This window comes from Tachysurus vachellii, chromosome 6 (assembly GCF_030014155.1).
Source record: "Tachysurus vachellii isolate PV-2020 chromosome 6, HZAU_Pvac_v1, whole genome shotgun sequence".
NCBI lineage: Eukaryota > Metazoa > Chordata > Actinopteri > Siluriformes > Bagridae > Tachysurus > Tachysurus vachellii.
In genome coordinates this window covers 3117171-3133853 of record NC_083465.1, presented here as the reverse complement: position 1 = coordinate 3133853, position 16683 = coordinate 3117171, and the positions used below count along the sequence as shown (strand labels likewise).

At 41.2% G+C, this 16683-nt stretch overlaps 3 protein-coding genes across 4 annotated transcripts; 1 reads left to right on the top strand and 2 right to left on the bottom strand.

Moving 5' to 3' along the window:
* Positions 1-78: 78 nt before the first annotated feature.
* On the top strand, positions 79-3032 carry mgst3b (microsomal glutathione S-transferase 3b). The gene is made up of 4 exons (XM_060871771.1): positions 79-340; positions 1264-1386; positions 1999-2071; positions 2535-3032. The coding sequence occupies exons 1-4, from the start codon at positions 215-217 to the stop codon at positions 2633-2635; spliced, it is 423 nt and encodes a 140-aa protein (XP_060727754.1). The 5' UTR covers positions 79-214; the 3' UTR covers positions 2636-3032.
* Positions 3033-3867: 835 nt separating this feature from the next.
* LOC132846944 (arginine/serine-rich protein 1-like) lies at positions 3868-7315 on the bottom strand. 2 transcript variants are annotated; one of them, XM_060871770.1, is made up of 6 exons: positions 7160-7315; positions 5990-6523; positions 5698-5873; positions 4387-4458; positions 4121-4276; positions 3868-4035 (listed from the first exon to the last, which is right to left on the bottom strand). In XM_060871770.1, exons 2-5 carry the CDS (start codon positions 6513-6515, stop codon positions 4136-4138), a joined length of 915 nt encoding a protein of 304 aa, XP_060727753.1. In that variant the 5' UTR covers positions 6516-6523; positions 7160-7315; the 3' UTR covers positions 3868-4035; positions 4121-4135. The 2 variants fall into 2 exon arrangements, with proteins under 2 accessions (XP_060727753.1, XP_060727751.1); XM_060871768.1 differs by having other exon boundaries at positions 3868-4276.
* Positions 7316-7696: 381 nt separating this feature from the next.
* LOC132846943 (interferon-induced, double-stranded RNA-activated protein kinase-like) lies at positions 7697-16362 on the bottom strand. The gene is made up of 15 exons (XM_060871767.1): positions 16301-16362; positions 12541-12693; positions 12316-12445; positions 12227-12240; positions 12096-12138; positions 11729-11760; positions 11600-11642; positions 11095-11129; positions 10809-10928; positions 10568-10696; positions 10268-10466; positions 9929-10072; positions 9743-9847; positions 9543-9605; positions 7697-8716 (listed from the first exon to the last, which is right to left on the bottom strand). The coding sequence occupies exons 2-15, from the start codon at positions 12663-12665 to the stop codon at positions 8588-8590; spliced, it is 1311 nt and encodes a 436-aa protein (XP_060727750.1). The 5' UTR covers positions 12666-12693; positions 16301-16362; the 3' UTR covers positions 7697-8587.
* Between the last annotated feature and the right edge of the window lie 321 nt (positions 16363-16683).

Genomic DNA, 16683 nt, shown 5'->3' with positions numbered 1-16683 from the left:
AAGAGCCGAGATGACTTAGTGAGGACTCGGCTCCTTATTCAGGCAGCGCATATCTTAAAAGAACCGATTCCTGAACCATTCTCGCTGGAAGTCGTGTACTCGTTCCCTTTTTACAGATATAAGTCGCTTACAACACCGTGACTGCGCAGTTTATTTGCCTGTTAAATAGATTAGTCGTCTGCACCGAGTTAATCGTGAAGAAAGAGATTTAACGATGGAGATTTTAGACCTCCTTCCTGCCAACTTCGGCTATGTGATTTTGACTTACTTTTACAGCTGGGTCATGCTCACGTACCTCGGCGTTAACGTTGGACGTGCAAGGAAGAAATATGACGTGAAGGTAAACATAACAAAGCGAGATTAAACCTCCCAGGATGTTGTGCAGTCTGTTTCATTTTTTATTTCAATTGCTGGAAAATCGGAAAGTGCCTCTGAGGTGATTTAATGCAAATAAGTGCATCACTAAACCGGTTCTAACCTGATTTAGCTGCTTATAACTAGTTTACTGTGGCTCTGTGCTTGTTACTGAACTGTACAGTAGTACTGCTGTTAGTAGTGTGATCACACTTGTGGTCTTTGTTTATAAAGACAGGAAGCAAAACCATATTAGTTTCAGATTTCCATTCATAAGAATAGCCCACAAAGTGTGATTTTCATTCATACAAATCTACTGAAGAAAAATAAACAACAATATATAAAACATAATGTATGCATATGAAGAACATGGAAGAGAAGAGGTATAAAGTGTGTTGTGGTCTGGAGCTATTATTCACTTTACAGATGACACCCAGTTAACTTCAGACTTGCCTTTTTATTTCAGTTTATACACCTGAGCAATTGAGGGTTAAGGGCCTTGCTCAGGGGCCCTGCAGTGGCAACATGGTGTAGCTGGGATTTGAACCAATGACCTTCTGATCAGTAGTCAAACACCTTAAACACCGAGCTACCACATCCTACGCTCTGATTTCCAGAGTGTGAATCAGACATTTCACAATACATATATTTTGGTTGTTTCCTTGACTTGACTTTTTTTTTTTTGCATCTCAAACCTCTATTTGAATAGTACAGATCTAAGCCATCCCCGTGACCCGAGGTAGTTCGGATAAGCGGTAGAAGATGAATGAATGAATGAAGATCTAAGCCATATCAGTCGAGTAAAGGCTTATACAAGATTTTCACACTGCTCAGTTTTGATAATGTTTGTTTTGAGTAAAGTTTTGTGATGCTTGGGTCAATTGTACATTGTTTTGTTTGTGTTTTCAGTACCCCACTATGTACAGCACTAAGGACGACGTGTTTAACTGCATCCAGAGAGCTCATCAGAACACACTAGAGGTTTATCCACAGTGGCTGGTTTTCCAAACCATCGCTGCAATCGTGTATCCCGTGAGTAGTGTCCTTGTTTTCACCGTCACCGACACTGTCCTCAAAAAAGGAGAGTCCCGAAGGGGAGTTAAACACCCGAACTTCGACATAAGTGAATTGCTTTCCTGTAATTTAACATGCGTGATTTGTATCGCCGGTGTAAAAAGCTGTACATTTCTCACTGCACTTATTTTGTCTCTCCATTCTCTGTGTTTGACTCCTTCCCAGATAAGAAAGTTTCGTAAGTTTTTATGGTGTTAGTTGATATTTAACAGGGCTGATCAAGCACACCGAGAGGTTAAAACAAACAGAGATGTGACATAAAAAAGTTGGGAAACAGGAACTTTTATAACCTTCGAGAAAGAAAAGAAAGTCAGTCAGCAAAACTTGTATATTAGAAAGAATTTATTTATGTGTACACTTTATATGAAAGTAAATATAAAATGACTTTTCTGAGAATTAACAGGAGCAAACCAGTTCTAGAGGAAGGAAGCAGTTTAGGATCGTCCACAAATAATCTGTGAAAATAGCAAGCTTAAAAAAGCACCCGACTTCCTGTTTGTAAGGTACCGCAAATTCATTCAGTCTCTTTCTCTCTTTATCTATCTATATATCTCTCTTTTCTGCATTTAGACGGCAGCCTCTGTTCTGGGAGTTATCTGGGTGACCAGCAGGTTCTCCTATGCCTGGGGTTACTACACTGGCAGTAAGTCTTCTGCTTTTATTTGTTTTGTTACTCAGTGCAGTTATCAATATGATTATACTATACTGGGATGAGATTATATACTGGGCACATTTTTTAACTGGTTTCACACTCTAATTTGCAACTGTATCGTCTGTCCATGTGCCCGATGTAATTCAGTCGCTGAGAGAGATCATTTCTGATTTGATCATTTCTTAACATTTATTCATTGGTCTTCGATCATGGCCGGTCAGGGTCACGTCAGATCTGGAGTCTGTCCGTGAGTAAGGCTGGAATACATCCTGGACTGGACGTACTTATTTACACAGAAGTGTACATTTAGTGTAGCCAATGCAATGTTTTTTGGGAGGTGGAAGAAAACTTGACATCCCAGATGAAAAGATGTCTGTGATCGGGATGGTATAAGAAACAAAACCAAGTATTCAAAAGTCACCTCATCTCACATCTTCTCTCTTCTTTTTTGTAGACCCAGCCAAGAGAATGAACGGGGCATACGGCTACATCGGCCTTTTCGGCGTCATCATCCTGTCCCTGTCTGTTGCTCTGCAACTGCTTGGAGTGATATAAGAGCAAATAATTAAGCTCTACTCTCATGAATGGCACTGACCAAGTTCATTTAAAATAATCTTTTTGTATATCCATTTTTTTAGTTTTTATAGTTATGGCTTTTCACCTGTAAAAGTAATTTTTTATGTAAACCTGTGAAAGCTTGTTCATAACAGAGAACACAATATACACTGATATAGAATGTGAACATTAGTATGAAATTAATTTCTTCTGTTGAAACGTGACCTGTGCATTCCTACCAGTAACCACTGTTCTCTTTCAAATGGCATTAGTTTACCTTTTTATTCCCATACATCACGACCATACAGAACACTATTTGAGTGGGGTTTTTTTTTGTAACATTTCATTTCATTGTCTTGTATTTCATGTTCAAATAAAACAACAAAATAAAATTTAACATTTTGTTTTAAACTGTCATTTAAGATTGGACGACAAATTAAGAATTTCATTCCCATTCTACTAAAGGGTTTAAATGGCATACACCAAAATTGTTGTGAAGGTTTCTGAGCCTGTCCTCTATCACTTTATCAAATCACATAAAAAAAAAGTGTACGAAGCACATGGGCTACCGTGTGGAAGCGCTCTATATGGCTGAAAGTATGTGTACACCTTACTGTTGAAACTCGTATGAAGACCTTTCTCAAACTCAAAATCTGAAGCACACGTATATTTGGAAGCTCTTTACAATTTCGCTTTTCTAGAAATGAGGCCCATGACAATGTCCTCGTGCACAAAGTGAGGTCTGTTACGATATTTGTCAAGGTTGATGTGGAACATGGCGAGAATCCTGACCTCAACCCCACTGAACACCTTTAGGATGAACTGGAACCCTGACTCTTCATCCAACATCAGCCCCTGACTTCATTAACACTACAGCCTTCCCAGAAGAGTGAAGGTCATCATTATAACAGAGAATAAGGAATTAATCAACAATGAACAACACATGTGGAAGTGACAAGATGTACACAAACATTATACTAAACTAATGTAACATAATGTAAACTAAACTACAGACTCCATTCAAATCAAGACTAATCACCTAAGGAACCAAAATTACCCATTTGGACCAGAAACCTGAACAGCAGGTGAACGCACTTTCCAAATGACCTGCAACCACCTACTGTTTTTAAATTGACAAACAAAATATGTACTGTTCATAATATACACTTGTATATGAAAGTAGCCCCCCACCACACACACACACACACACACACACTCATTCTAAACGCAAATCTTTGAAGAGTTTTATGTTTAATTTGTAGTTTTTTTATTTTTACATCACATCACTTTAGAATCTTTATTAAAACTATATACAGCTTAAGAAAGTTACATACAAATCCTCCCACCTTTCGATATCCTCTTGCCTTCTTCCAACTTAATTATATCTGAACACTTTATATCTGAAACAAAAAATGGCTTATGAATCCAGTATTTTTACCCCCCTAAAAAAATGTAGAGTATATACAGTATTATACAACACTAAACTCCACTGCTAGAGGATCAGCGCTTTTTAGTGGAAACTGTCTTGACAGGGATCCACCTTCCATATGGCATTCTGTTCCCAATTCTGTCTGCTCTGGATGTTACCTTACTCTCTGTAACGTGATGCGTTGGGCTGCTGGGCGGCTTGGCGACAACGTTCTGAAGACAGAGAACACACAAATTAGAAACTTCATTTTATTGTCCAAAATAATAACTGACAAAAATATTACAAAAGTGTCTATTCTGGCAATAAGTCGTTCTCTACTTACACTGATACTGAAGGTAATCGGTTTCCTTGAAGGAGACGTTCTAGAAACATTTTCGTTTGCCTCACCTTCATCCTAAAGAAATGAAAAGACAAATATATTAACAATAATATAATTAACAATCCTTTCCTAACGTAACATCTTACATGCATGAAGAAACAAGGAAACCAAGTTAAAGTGACTTTGGCATTATAGTGCATGTTTTTTTTTTACCCATCTCTGCCAACCGCTTGTGCTGCAGGCAGAGAAAAAGGAAGAAAATGTATAAAAGATCATAAAATAAAACAAAGTATCCTAAATAAAGATGCAGTAAATGTATTTTTTTCCAAACCCCATCCAGCGCTCTGTGCACAGACTTGTCTTTGGTAAATAAGGGTTCTTCTGATTTAAGGCCCTCTAAAATCCAGTCCTGAGTTTCTTCAGACACACAGAATCAAGAAAGACTCTGGTAAATAACAACGGACCCGATGCAACTATCAACAAGAGTACAATAAATTCCTATTGGTAAAGGTTTGTGCTCTGAGTCATGATTATTTGCCTCGTAGCAAGAATAATATTAAATATGATTGAGGGCATGTCATGATAGTCACGAGCCATGATAGGACACGAGGACATTTTTAGGACTAACGATATTTACACTGACGTTACTTGACCTTTGCACATTACAAGATTTTAAACCGTCTTGAAAAATGGTGCCTCTCAAGTGAAATGATTTCCCCATCTTTCTCCTACTCCAAAGGGTGGAGGAGTGCAGACCACTGTCATGTGATCTACAGGAACAGAAATGATACAAACACACACAATGCAGTTGAAGTGCTCTAGACATTCACCAAGATATTGGGGTTTTGCATCTCAGTATCTCTTTTCCACAAACACACACAGACACACACACACACACACACACACACACACAAACACACACACATTCTTGTATAGTATTACCTATTACCTAGTCCAGACAAGACAGTATGTAGTTGTCGGTGGTCTATATTTTTTGTCTTCATCACGATTCCATTACATCCATCGGCCAAAAACAATCATGTCTGAGGAGATAATTTACACGATGACCCAGGTTGCTTTAATACAGGACTAAATAAAATAACTAAGAAAGAAAAAATTACAACTTGGAAAAGACTAACAGCCCCTTTCATGTGGATGCGATGTAGAGGCCTATATACTTTTAACAGTTTTTTAATCAGAACTGTTAATCTAAAAGAACAAAGTCTCTTTTCACATTATAGTGAAAGTGACAAATATTGCCATGTGTCACTGACCCCACTTGATAAGGAAGAGTATGCGCATGTTATAACTGACCTGTGATGGTTTATTCACTGCCACCGGGTCGGCTCTCACCCTTTTCTCCGTGTCGGGTGCTATCGTCTTTTTCATTTGTTCCTTGAAACACCTCACACTAGCAGGCAGCTTCACTGCTTCTACTCCCAGAATCTTTGCTGCATTCTCTCTGGCAATGTTAAGAAGTTCCATTTTGTCTGCAAAAAGACAGCATTAAAATAATCATGTCTCAGTATATAATCAGGTCATGTATACAGGCTTTAGAAACAATTTGACGTCATACAAACTGGTATTAGGAGCATATTAAATTTACCTTTCTGAGTAAGATGCAAAGAACGTTCCGGAGAGTTCGGCCTGGGGCTGTAGGATCTCCTCAAGGGCGAGGGGGCTCTTCTCCTATAGCTTGGAGAGCGAAAGCGGGAAGTCCTTGACCTCCTGTAATAACGTTCTCGGGAAGAAGATCGGCTGATGGAGCGCGAGTATCTTCTTCGCCCGAAACGGGATGAGTGCCTAGGATAGGGTCTGTTAGAGCGAGATCGGCTGCGAAGCCGACAACAGGAACGACCTGAAGCTCGGCAGCAGCGTGGACGAGAACGAGAACAGGGGCTGCTGCTTGACGGTGAAGTGCAGCGTGAGCTGTGTCGTGGCCTCCGTGATCTCCGCGACACAGAGCGAGATCTGCTTTTATCACTGCTGGAGTAAGAACCATCACTGCTGCTACTGCTGCGACTTCTTGATCGTGAAGATCTGTCCGTCAGGGAGGATTCCTGGTTGAAAATGAGACGCATTCCCTCACTAACTTGACACTGCTGGTCTTGCAGCTTAGCTTCAGCCCTCATTGTAGAACCTGCAAAATGTACATACTTTTTAACATCGATGCAACAGACTGAACGGTGTCGAAAAATAAGCAAGAGGGAAACATTTTAAAATCTTTGTAATTACAGCTCATGAAATGTAATGAGAAGTTAAAACAGAAACCAGAGTGCTGACTAAAGAATACACTAGAAACTGAGACCACAACAGGTCAGAATGTGGAACCTAAACTCCGCCCACAGCGATGAGACAGCAGACAGTGATTATAACACCATTATCTAAACAAAACAGTCATCTGACTCATTACAATTACAATCAATACAAGAATTAAAGACTCAGGTTTTAATTAATACTGAATAACGACTACAGATAAAACTTCCTGAACCCAAGACTAGCGAAAAATTTGTGGTATTTTATACTAGTTATGTAACTTTAAACACCAAAAAGCGTTTAAGAAATTGTGTCAAGTCGGATTAAAGATCAGTTTTATAACGAATGTGAACTTTCTAGCGAGAGATATTTGTTTATATTTAAACGTTAGCATTACGTCAAGATGTTAGCTTGAGCTAACGCGACGTAAAATACGCGGTGAAATAAAACACGATAAATAAATAATAATATATACAACAAGGTCGTTAAAACGATAAAAGAATGAACCCTTTTTTTTTACCTTAATAAACAGTGTTAATCCGTCAAAAGAAGTAAAACTTGGACTTTCTGCGATTTAACCGTCACCGAAGATCCACCACAGACGACTGGTTGCTAAGCGGAATAAACCGGTTGTTATTCAACCCCTCAGAATCCTGCTACGTCATCGCCGTCGAATGTTCGTGATGTTTCCAGAACCTTCCACAAGCTTCGCCACTCATTCAAAATAAATAAATAAACAAACAAATAAATAAATAAAGACCAAGCTCAAGAGAAATAAATAGAAGACACGGCGATGTGTGAAAAAAAAATTTATATACAAAAGCCTAGTGACGTAAACATGTTTATATATATATATATATATATATATATATATATATATATATATATATATATATATATATATATATACGTTTGCGTCACTAGGCTTTTGCAGGTAAACAGACACAACCTTAAAACATTACACATCTTTTTAAAACGTTATAATTTATACTTCATATCTTGAAAGCCAAACGGGATAAATATTAAATTAAGAAAAGAAGGCAAAACTCGTCCAAGCTTTCCTTATAAGATGTATTTTTTAATGAACAGCTTCAGAAAGAAGAGGTTTTTGATACACAAAAATAGATTCCACCGATATAGTGGAAAGGAAAAGGGAAATGAGACACAGAAATAATTCATGACACTAATTGCAACGTTTTCTGTCCCTGGCCTCATCCCATCTATAGATATATAGTATACTGCTCCACTAAACAAACCTGTTCTCCAAAAATTTAACAATGTTATACCAACACCTATAAATACTCATTGTTGTTTATGCTTGTTGTTTATAACAGTCGTCCATTACCATAGTGACAGTCAAACATATATATCACACTTGATCAGAAAAACAAGCACAGCATTACAAACAGGTAAAGTAACAATGTCCTTCATGACAATGTCCTTCATAACAATGTCCTATAGTAAATTCAATCCATCTACTATAATCTAAAGTGAATTTTAAACTAAATTTAAATACAAGAAAATATATATTACATATAAAATGTTAATTAAAGGTTAACTGCACATTCCAAATTGACCTTTTCCCAACTCTTTCTAAAAACAGATATAACAATTAAAATACCAATGAATACCAATTCGAACAATTTAGATTTTTCTCCAGCAAATTATCAATAGCCTACTCTATAAATGGCTTTTTAGGTGGAATTTGTGATTTTTAGCTTTGTTAAAACATTTAGTAAAAGACTATATCAAACACTAAAGTGCTTCCATGCCATGATTAAAAAAATCTAGCATTAACAAATAAAATGCCTTCAAAAATATCACATGCAATTATTCCATATTATTAAAGTGCCACATGGAAGCCATCTACGTAATAATATTTTATGGGATGTTTATTTTCACAGAGTTCTTGGATATTGTCTCAAAGTGTGAGATTGAAGTTCACCCATCAGTATGTCCTGTGTTCATACTTTGTTGAGGCGGTGGTGCCAGAGTGTTTGTCCAGCTTTGTGAGCAGCTCGATGGCTTCTGGTCGTTTTGCAGGATCTTCACACAACATTCCTTTAATTAGCTTGTGCTGTAATAAAATTTGTGGGTAATAAAGTATTAGATTTACATGGACCATTCTTGAGTACACACAAATTTGCTGCCTAAAAGCAAAATCAACAGTACAAAACAAAACAGTTCAAAGACATGTGGTTGTATTTAGTGCCTTATATGACAGTGTAATAAATGACATCCGAGTCATGATACACAGGTGCTTATTTAAGGTTTTTGGGCTTCCAAATTTCTTAAAAAGAAGCTTTCAAAACAGGCTTTAGTGGATAGTAAAGACAGTAATATCTAGTCCATCACCTTTAAACAGAAGCATGAAAAAATATAGAGGGATAGGTAATATAGACTGAAAAGGAAATAGACACTTTTTTAAATATGATGCTACAAAACAGCTGAAGAAGACAGAAAGCTTGTTGCTTATTGCTTTGACCCTCATTATTCACAGCTTAGAAAATAGCACTTGATAAAACACATCATACTATTTTGTGTTTTTTATTTATATTATATACATCAACAATTACTAGTGCACACGAAATTGTATTGTGTCTTTTTTGAGCTGTTGTCAAACAAACAAAATATTGTCAATACTTTTTATTAAATGTTTTTTATTGGTTTCAAGAAAAGTTCACAAAATGTTTAAATAAATTTTTGATACTGGTTCAAGAAAAATTATTTTCTTTTTAAACTTCAAGACACTGGTTTCAAGAAAAGTTTAAATACATTTTTGTAGTGTATTGCAAATGCCTTCACTTTTCAAAAGTAGCAGACATGAATTATACACTATGAAAAATGTGACCAAAATAACTAACATACAATCATATAATGACTAAAGACAAAAGTTTACTTACTTCAAAAATAAACGTTATGCAGAATTCTTTCGGAAAATTCTTACTTCGTATACAGTCCCATTGCTAAAAATGACAGCGTTGAAAATGTTTTATAGCTTTATTTTGTAATGATTAAGGACATTTAAAATATTTTTAGTAATTAGTAAAAGGACATTTGAATATACTATATTTATGATATGTATATGTATAATTTCACTAACCTTGTCTTTTTCAGTAATTGTTCCAAACCGCCAAAGCAACTCAAAGAAAATAAGGCCCGCAGCATAAATATCCACCCTTCTGCCATAGTTTTTCTGGCGTAGTCTCTGAGACACACGCAAATAAAACACACAGTGTAATGTACAGTCATCAATTCTATTTGTGAATTTTGCAAATAAGTGACAAACCTGTTCTGGGCTCATATAAGAACGGGTCCCGGCTTTCTGGGTGCGTTCCAGCAGTTGTCCGTCATCATCTCTCTCTTCTTTGGAAACAAGTCCAAAATCTCCCACCTTCACGCCTCCATCTTGCCCAAACATTATGTTTAATGGCTGGTTGAAATTAAGGAACAACTTGTGAATCACTTGTAAATTAGTATCAGTAGCAGCATTATGTTAAATTCTTCAGTTCTAAGATTTTTTTAACGGAATAACAGATAGCAGATACTGAGCTCTATAAGCTGGCTTTCCTTCGCTGTTAGCCGTGCTAGTGTTTTTTAAGCTGCAGTACTTTAGTGAGTAACCTACCTTTAGGTCCCTGTGGAAGAGCTTATTTGAATGGATGTATTTCACTGCCTCCAAGACCTGCTTTATTATGTCTGCTGCTTCCAACCTCCGTGTTGGGTATTTTTCAGGATTATCGTTCCTCTCATCTATCCACATCTTCAGAGTTTCTCCCACACAGAATTCCATTTGAATATAGAGGAATTTTGATCCACTGCCAGAGCTAGAATCAAAAATGTATTAAATAAACTTATATCATTTTTATCAGTTAAAACAAATGGATAAACTTTTAGTGTAATCCCAAAATAAATGAAGATAAGTTACTGTGAACCGCTGGAAGTGTCTGATCTGAAGACATCTTTGTACTCTGTCTCCTCAGTCCATGATGAGTGGTAACGCACTATGTTAGCATGGCAAAGACGTGACAAAGCTTGGACCTCTCTGCAAGCCTTACTACAGTACATACAAAATTCGTGTGGAAGACAAGCAAATATGTGATATACAGAGCATATTAATGCATGTCAAAGAATTTCATGGTAAATATAGCAAAATCTTATGTACTCACTCAGTAAACCTTACTATCTTGACAGCGTAGATTGCATCTTCAAGCTTTCGCCTGGCCTTGAAAACACGACCATATCCTCCCTTGCCAATTCTACTTATTGTATCAAAGTCCTCTAAAAACCTACAAGAAAGCAGAAAACAGCAATGATTTAGTGGTTTTTGTATCTGCCAAACACAAACTCGTGGGCTGAAACAAAGAAAAGTTTCCGTCCTAACAATCCTAACATATTAACACACGACACACAAAAGTACATCTTTAAAAAATCTATACACAGACACAAACTTACCTTGATTTTGTTGTAGGGCTGGAAACAGGGGGACTCTTTATTGAGGATGTTGGTATTTTGAGCGCATTGATATTAGATAATTGGAGGATCATGGGAAGAAACACAGAAAATGAATAATTTTAGAAAATTGGCCTTTTAAAACTGTCTGGGTTTTATGATTTCTGCTTTACGTATTGAGAGAACAACTTAAAGGTGGTGAAATGCACTGTGTTGAGTAAAGAAGTGCTGGTTGTGTTTCATGTACAACGACGGATGAAGACCTGCTTATTCATGAAACACTTCAACTAGCACTTCTTTCAATGTTTGTTGCATTTAAAAAAAAACAACAAAAAAAAAACTTTGAACAATGTTTTAAACTCATGGTATCTAAAGTATGTAACTTAGTGAACCAGCATTAATATATCCAATGATAGAGACTTAAGCACTTTTGTACGTCACTCTGGATAAGGGCGTCTGCCAAATGCTGTAAATGTAAATGTAAATGAGTAGGATTTTGATCTAATACCTTTTTATTGAATTCTGGTGAATTTTGAAAGTTTGCAGCGAGTCTAAAATAGAAGACAAAACTTGTCTAATGGCAATGTGTATAAAATAAATACATATTTCTGAATGTTTAAATCCATGTGACACTTACTGTCTTTTTGGTTTAACATGTGATACTGGTGCCTAAAGTCACAATAACATTAAAAAATTATTTTAATAAAAATAAACAATAAAAAATGGCAAAACCTATTTTGGGTTTAAAAGAAACAACTGTATATTACTATACCTGAGTTTATTTGTAAGATTACATGGCTGATACGCAGTGGACACTTGGTCAAATTTAACCAACAAAACCAACAACCACTCTGAAGGCTTTACGCATGGTGCTGCTTATACAAAGATATTGCTTTTGTATGTTGGACTTTGTGTTTTTAACTACAGTGTATGCATATGTAAGATGGCTGCCATGTCTATCCTGACCCTAGTATTACTACAATAACTACAAACTGTGCACTTACAGAAGACAACCACTCTGATGAGTTGGCAGGATATGGTGACACACTAGAAACAAAAATGTTAATATTAGCATGTATAGTTTATTCTCAAATAGGTATTGTATCACAAATTAAAGGTGTTGTTTCAACCCTACCTCATTGATGAATTCTGGAAAGAAAAATGTATTAATTTCCAAGTTCCAAAGTACCCCTATTATAAATGAAATATGTATGTCGGATTTACCTGACTACTTAAAGCTGAGTCACCGAGTTCATTAAAGGCAAGCTGTGCTGCTTTTTGTCTTGCCTCTTTCATACTCCTCCCCCGTCCTTCGGGATATTCTTCATTATTTATGACAACCCTGACTGCAAATCTAGCAGAAAAAAAGATTGTCAGTCATTCTGGACATATTTGAGCACAAACAAATTAATTCAATGGTCAATCATTCAAAGATTTCTAAATACTCACTCAGGAACATATGCAGGCCCTTTTTTTTCTACGGCTCTGAAACCATTCACTAGTTTATGCTTCTGACAGTATTGATTAAGGAGCTCTATGAAGTTCACATCTGCTGACGTGTTCTCAGTGTCCATAGTGGTGCTCTGCTGTTGATTGTGTAGACTGGGGATGAAGCAAAACAATAACATGAAAAGACAATAAGAGATTTGTTCTAACATTAATTAGTTCAGACTTTTGCTTCTGTTATCACATGGCTTATCGTAATGTAAAATGTTTAGCCGATATGATGGCTGATTTGTCCCCTCCTCGAACCGCCACCTTATTGTGGTGGAGGGGTTTGCGTGCCTGAATGATCCTAGGAGCTATGTTGTCTGGGGCTTTCTGCCCCTGGTAGGGTCTCCCAAGGCAAACAGGTCCTGGTTGACAGGCCAGACCAAGAGCGGTTCAAATACCCCTTATGAGTGGTTTAAAAACAAGGTCCGTGACGTCGCCCGGTATGGCGCAACCGGGGCCCCACTCTGGAGCCAGGCCCGGGGTTGGGGCTCGCATGCGAGCGCCTGGTGGCCGGGTCTTACCCCACGGGGCCCGGCCGGGCTCAGCCCGAAGGAGCGACGTGGGGCCGATCTCCTGTGGGCCCACCACCTGCAGGAGGGACCGTAAGGGGCTGGTGCAATGTGGATTGGGTGGCAGTCGAAGGCGGGGGCCTCGGCGACCCAATCCCCGGACACGGAATCTGGCTCTAGGGACATGGAATGTCACCTCGCTGGGGGGAAAGGAGCCTGAGCTGGTGCGGGAGGTTGAGAGATACCGACTAGAGATAGTTGGGCTCGCCTCCACACACAGCTTGGGCTCTGGAACCCAACTCCTTGAGAGAGGCTGGACTCTCTACTACTCTGGAGTTGCCCGCGGTGAGAGGCGGCGGGCTGGTGTGGGCTTGCTCATAGCCCCCCAGCTCAGCAACCATGTGTTGGAGTTCACCCCGGTGAACGAGAGGGTCGTTTCCCTGCGCCTGCGGGTCGGGGATAGGTCTCTCACTGTTATTTGTGCTTACGGGCCAAATGGCAGTGTAGAGTACCCGACCTTCTTGGCGTCTCTGGAAGGGGTGCTGGAAAGTGCTCCAACCGGGGACTCCATTGTTCTACTGGGGGACTTCAACGCTCATGTGGGCAGCGACAGTGACACCTGGAGGGGTGTGATTGGGAGGAACGGCCCCCCCGACCTGAACTCGAGTGGTGTTCTGTTATTGGACTTCTGTGCTAGTCACAGTTTGTCCATAACGAACACCATGTTCAAGCATAAGGGTGTCCATCAGTACACATGGTACCAGGACACCCTAGGTCGGAGGTCGATGATCGACTTTGTGGTTGTTTCATCTGACCTCCGGCCGTATGTCTTGGACACTCGGGTGAAGAGAGGGGCGGAGCTGTCAACTGATCACCACCTGGTGGTGAGTTGGATCCGATGGCGGGGGAGGAAGTTGGACAGACTTGGCAGACCCAAACGTACCGTGAGGGTCTGCTGGGAACGTTTGACAGAGTCTCCAGTCAGAGAGAACTTCAACTCCCACCTCCGGCAGAGCTTCAACCAGATCCCGAGGGAGGTTGGAGACATTGAGTCCGAGTGGACCATGTTCTCCGCCTCCATTGTCGACGCAGCCACTCGGAGCTGTGGCCGTAAGGTCTCCGGTGCCTGTCGTGGCGGCAATCCCCGAACCCGGTGGTGGACCCCGGAAGTAAGGGATGCCGTCAAGCTGAAGAAGGAGTCCTATCGAGCCTGGTTGGCTCGGGGGACTCCGGAGGCAGCTGATAGGTACCGGAGGGCCAAGCGAGCTTCAGCCCGGGTGGTTGCGGAGGCAAAAACTCGGGTCTGGGAGGAGTTTGGTGAGGCCATGGAGAAGGACTATCGGTTGGCCTCGAAGAAATTCTGGCAAACCGTCCGGCGCCTCAGGAGGGGGAAGCAGTGCCCTGCTCACACTGTTTACAGTGGGAGTGGGAATCTGCTGACTTCGACTGGGGACATCCTCGGACGGTGGAAGGAGTACTTCGAGGTTCTCCTCAACCCCACCGACATGTCTTCCATTGAGGAAGCAGAGGCCGAGGGCTTAGTTGTGGACTCGTCGATCCCCCAAGCTGAGGTCACTGAGGTAGTTGAGAAGCTCCTCAGTGGCAAGGCACCGGGGGTGGATGAGATCCGCCCTGAGTACCTCAAGTCTCTGGATGTTGTGGGGCTGTCTTGGTTGACGCGCCTCTGCAACGTCGCATGGAGGCTGGGGACAGTGCCTCTGGACTGGCAGACTGGGGTGGTGGTCCCTCTGTTTAAGAAGGGGGACCGGAGGGTGTGTTCCAACTACAGGGGGATCACACTCCTCAGCCTCCCCGGAAAAGTCTATGCCAGGGTACTGGAGAGGAGAATTCGGCCGATAGTCGAACCTCGGATTCAGGAGGAACAATGCGGGTTTCGTCCCGGTCGTGGAACACTGGACCATCTCTATACCCTCGCCAGGTTGCTGGAGGGTTCATGGGAGTTTGCCCAACCAGTCCACATGTGCTTTGTGGATCTGGAGAAGGCATTCGACTGTGTCCCTCGTGGTGACCTGTGGGGGGTGCTCTGGGAGTATGGGGTCCGGGGCCCTCTGCTAAGGGCTGTCCGGTCCCTATATGACCGGAGCAGGAGTTTGGTTCGCATTGCCGGCAGTAAGTCAGACTTGTTCCCGGTGCATGTTGGACTCCGGCAGGGCTGCCCTTTGTCACCGGTCCTGTTCATTATCTATATGGACAGGATTTCTAGGCGCAGTCGGGGGCCGGAGGGAGTCCGGTTTGGGGACCACAGGATTTCGTCTATGCTTTTTGCAGACGATGTTGTCCTGTTGGCTTCCTCAAATCAGGACCTTCAGCGTGCACTGGGACGGTTTGCAGCCGAGTGTGAAGCGGCGGGGATGAGAATCAGCACCTCCAAGTCCGAGGCCATGGTTCTCAACCGGAAAAGGGTGGCTTGCCCCCTTCAGGTTGGTGGGGAGCTCCTGCCTCAGGTGGAGGAGTTTAAGTATCTTGGGGTCTTGTTCACGAGTGAGGGAAGGATGGGGCGGGAGATCGACAGGCGGATCGGTGCATCTTCTGCAGTGATGCGGTCGATGTACCGGTCTGTTGTGGTGAAGAAGGAGCTGAGCCGCAAGGCGAAGCTCTCTATTTACCAGTCGATCTACGTTCCTACCCTCACCTATGGTCATGAGCTTTGGGTCATGACCGAAAGGACAAGATCCCGGATACAGGCGGCCGAAATGAGTTTCCTCCGCAAGGTGGCTGGGCGCTCCCTTAGAGACAAGGTGAGGAGCTCGGTCACCCGGGAGGAGCTCAGAGTAGAGCCGCTGCTCCTCCACATCGAGAGGAGTCAGCTAAGGTGGCTCGGGCATCTGTTTCGGATGCCTCCTGGACGCCTCCCTGGGGAGGTGTTCCGGGCATGTCCAACCGGGAGGAGGCCCCGGGGAAGACCTAGGACACGCTGGAGGGACTATGTCTCTCGGCTGGCCTGGGAACGCCTCGGTATTCCCCCGGAAGAGCTGGAGGAAGTGTCTGGGGAGAAGGAAGTCTGGGCGTCCCTGCTTAGACTGCTGCCCCCGCGACCCGGCCCCGGATAAGCGGTTGAAAATGGATGGATGGATGGATGGCTGATTTGTAAATGGCTTCCATGAAGAGAACTAATGGATTAAACCCATTTAACCAAAATCATTAACCTAAATTTTACACCATATTACACCGTAACAGTGACCTACCTGAGGCTTTGGATACTTAGATTTTCTTCTCCGTTGCCATCCGTTGCGGAAGATTCCGAACTTGTTTCCTGAGGAAAATAATTACAACCTGTCAGGTTCAATCAAATTCCAGAGTAATACAGATAGTCCCTAGAATCTTCTTCTGCCGTAAATACGTCATGGAATAAGGATGAAATTCAAGCTGGTGTCAAAAGTATGGTCCATTTTTGAGAAGTAAACAGAAAAAATAGACACTACATCCTCCCGTCTGCATAGTCTGCACAAACACACCCAATCACTTCTAGGTGCAGCTTTTTTAGGGGAAGTGTGAGGAGATATGAGGACACAGAAGAAACATCAAACAGAAAGAGAGTAAACCAAACACAGGATCAAACCAGGGCCCT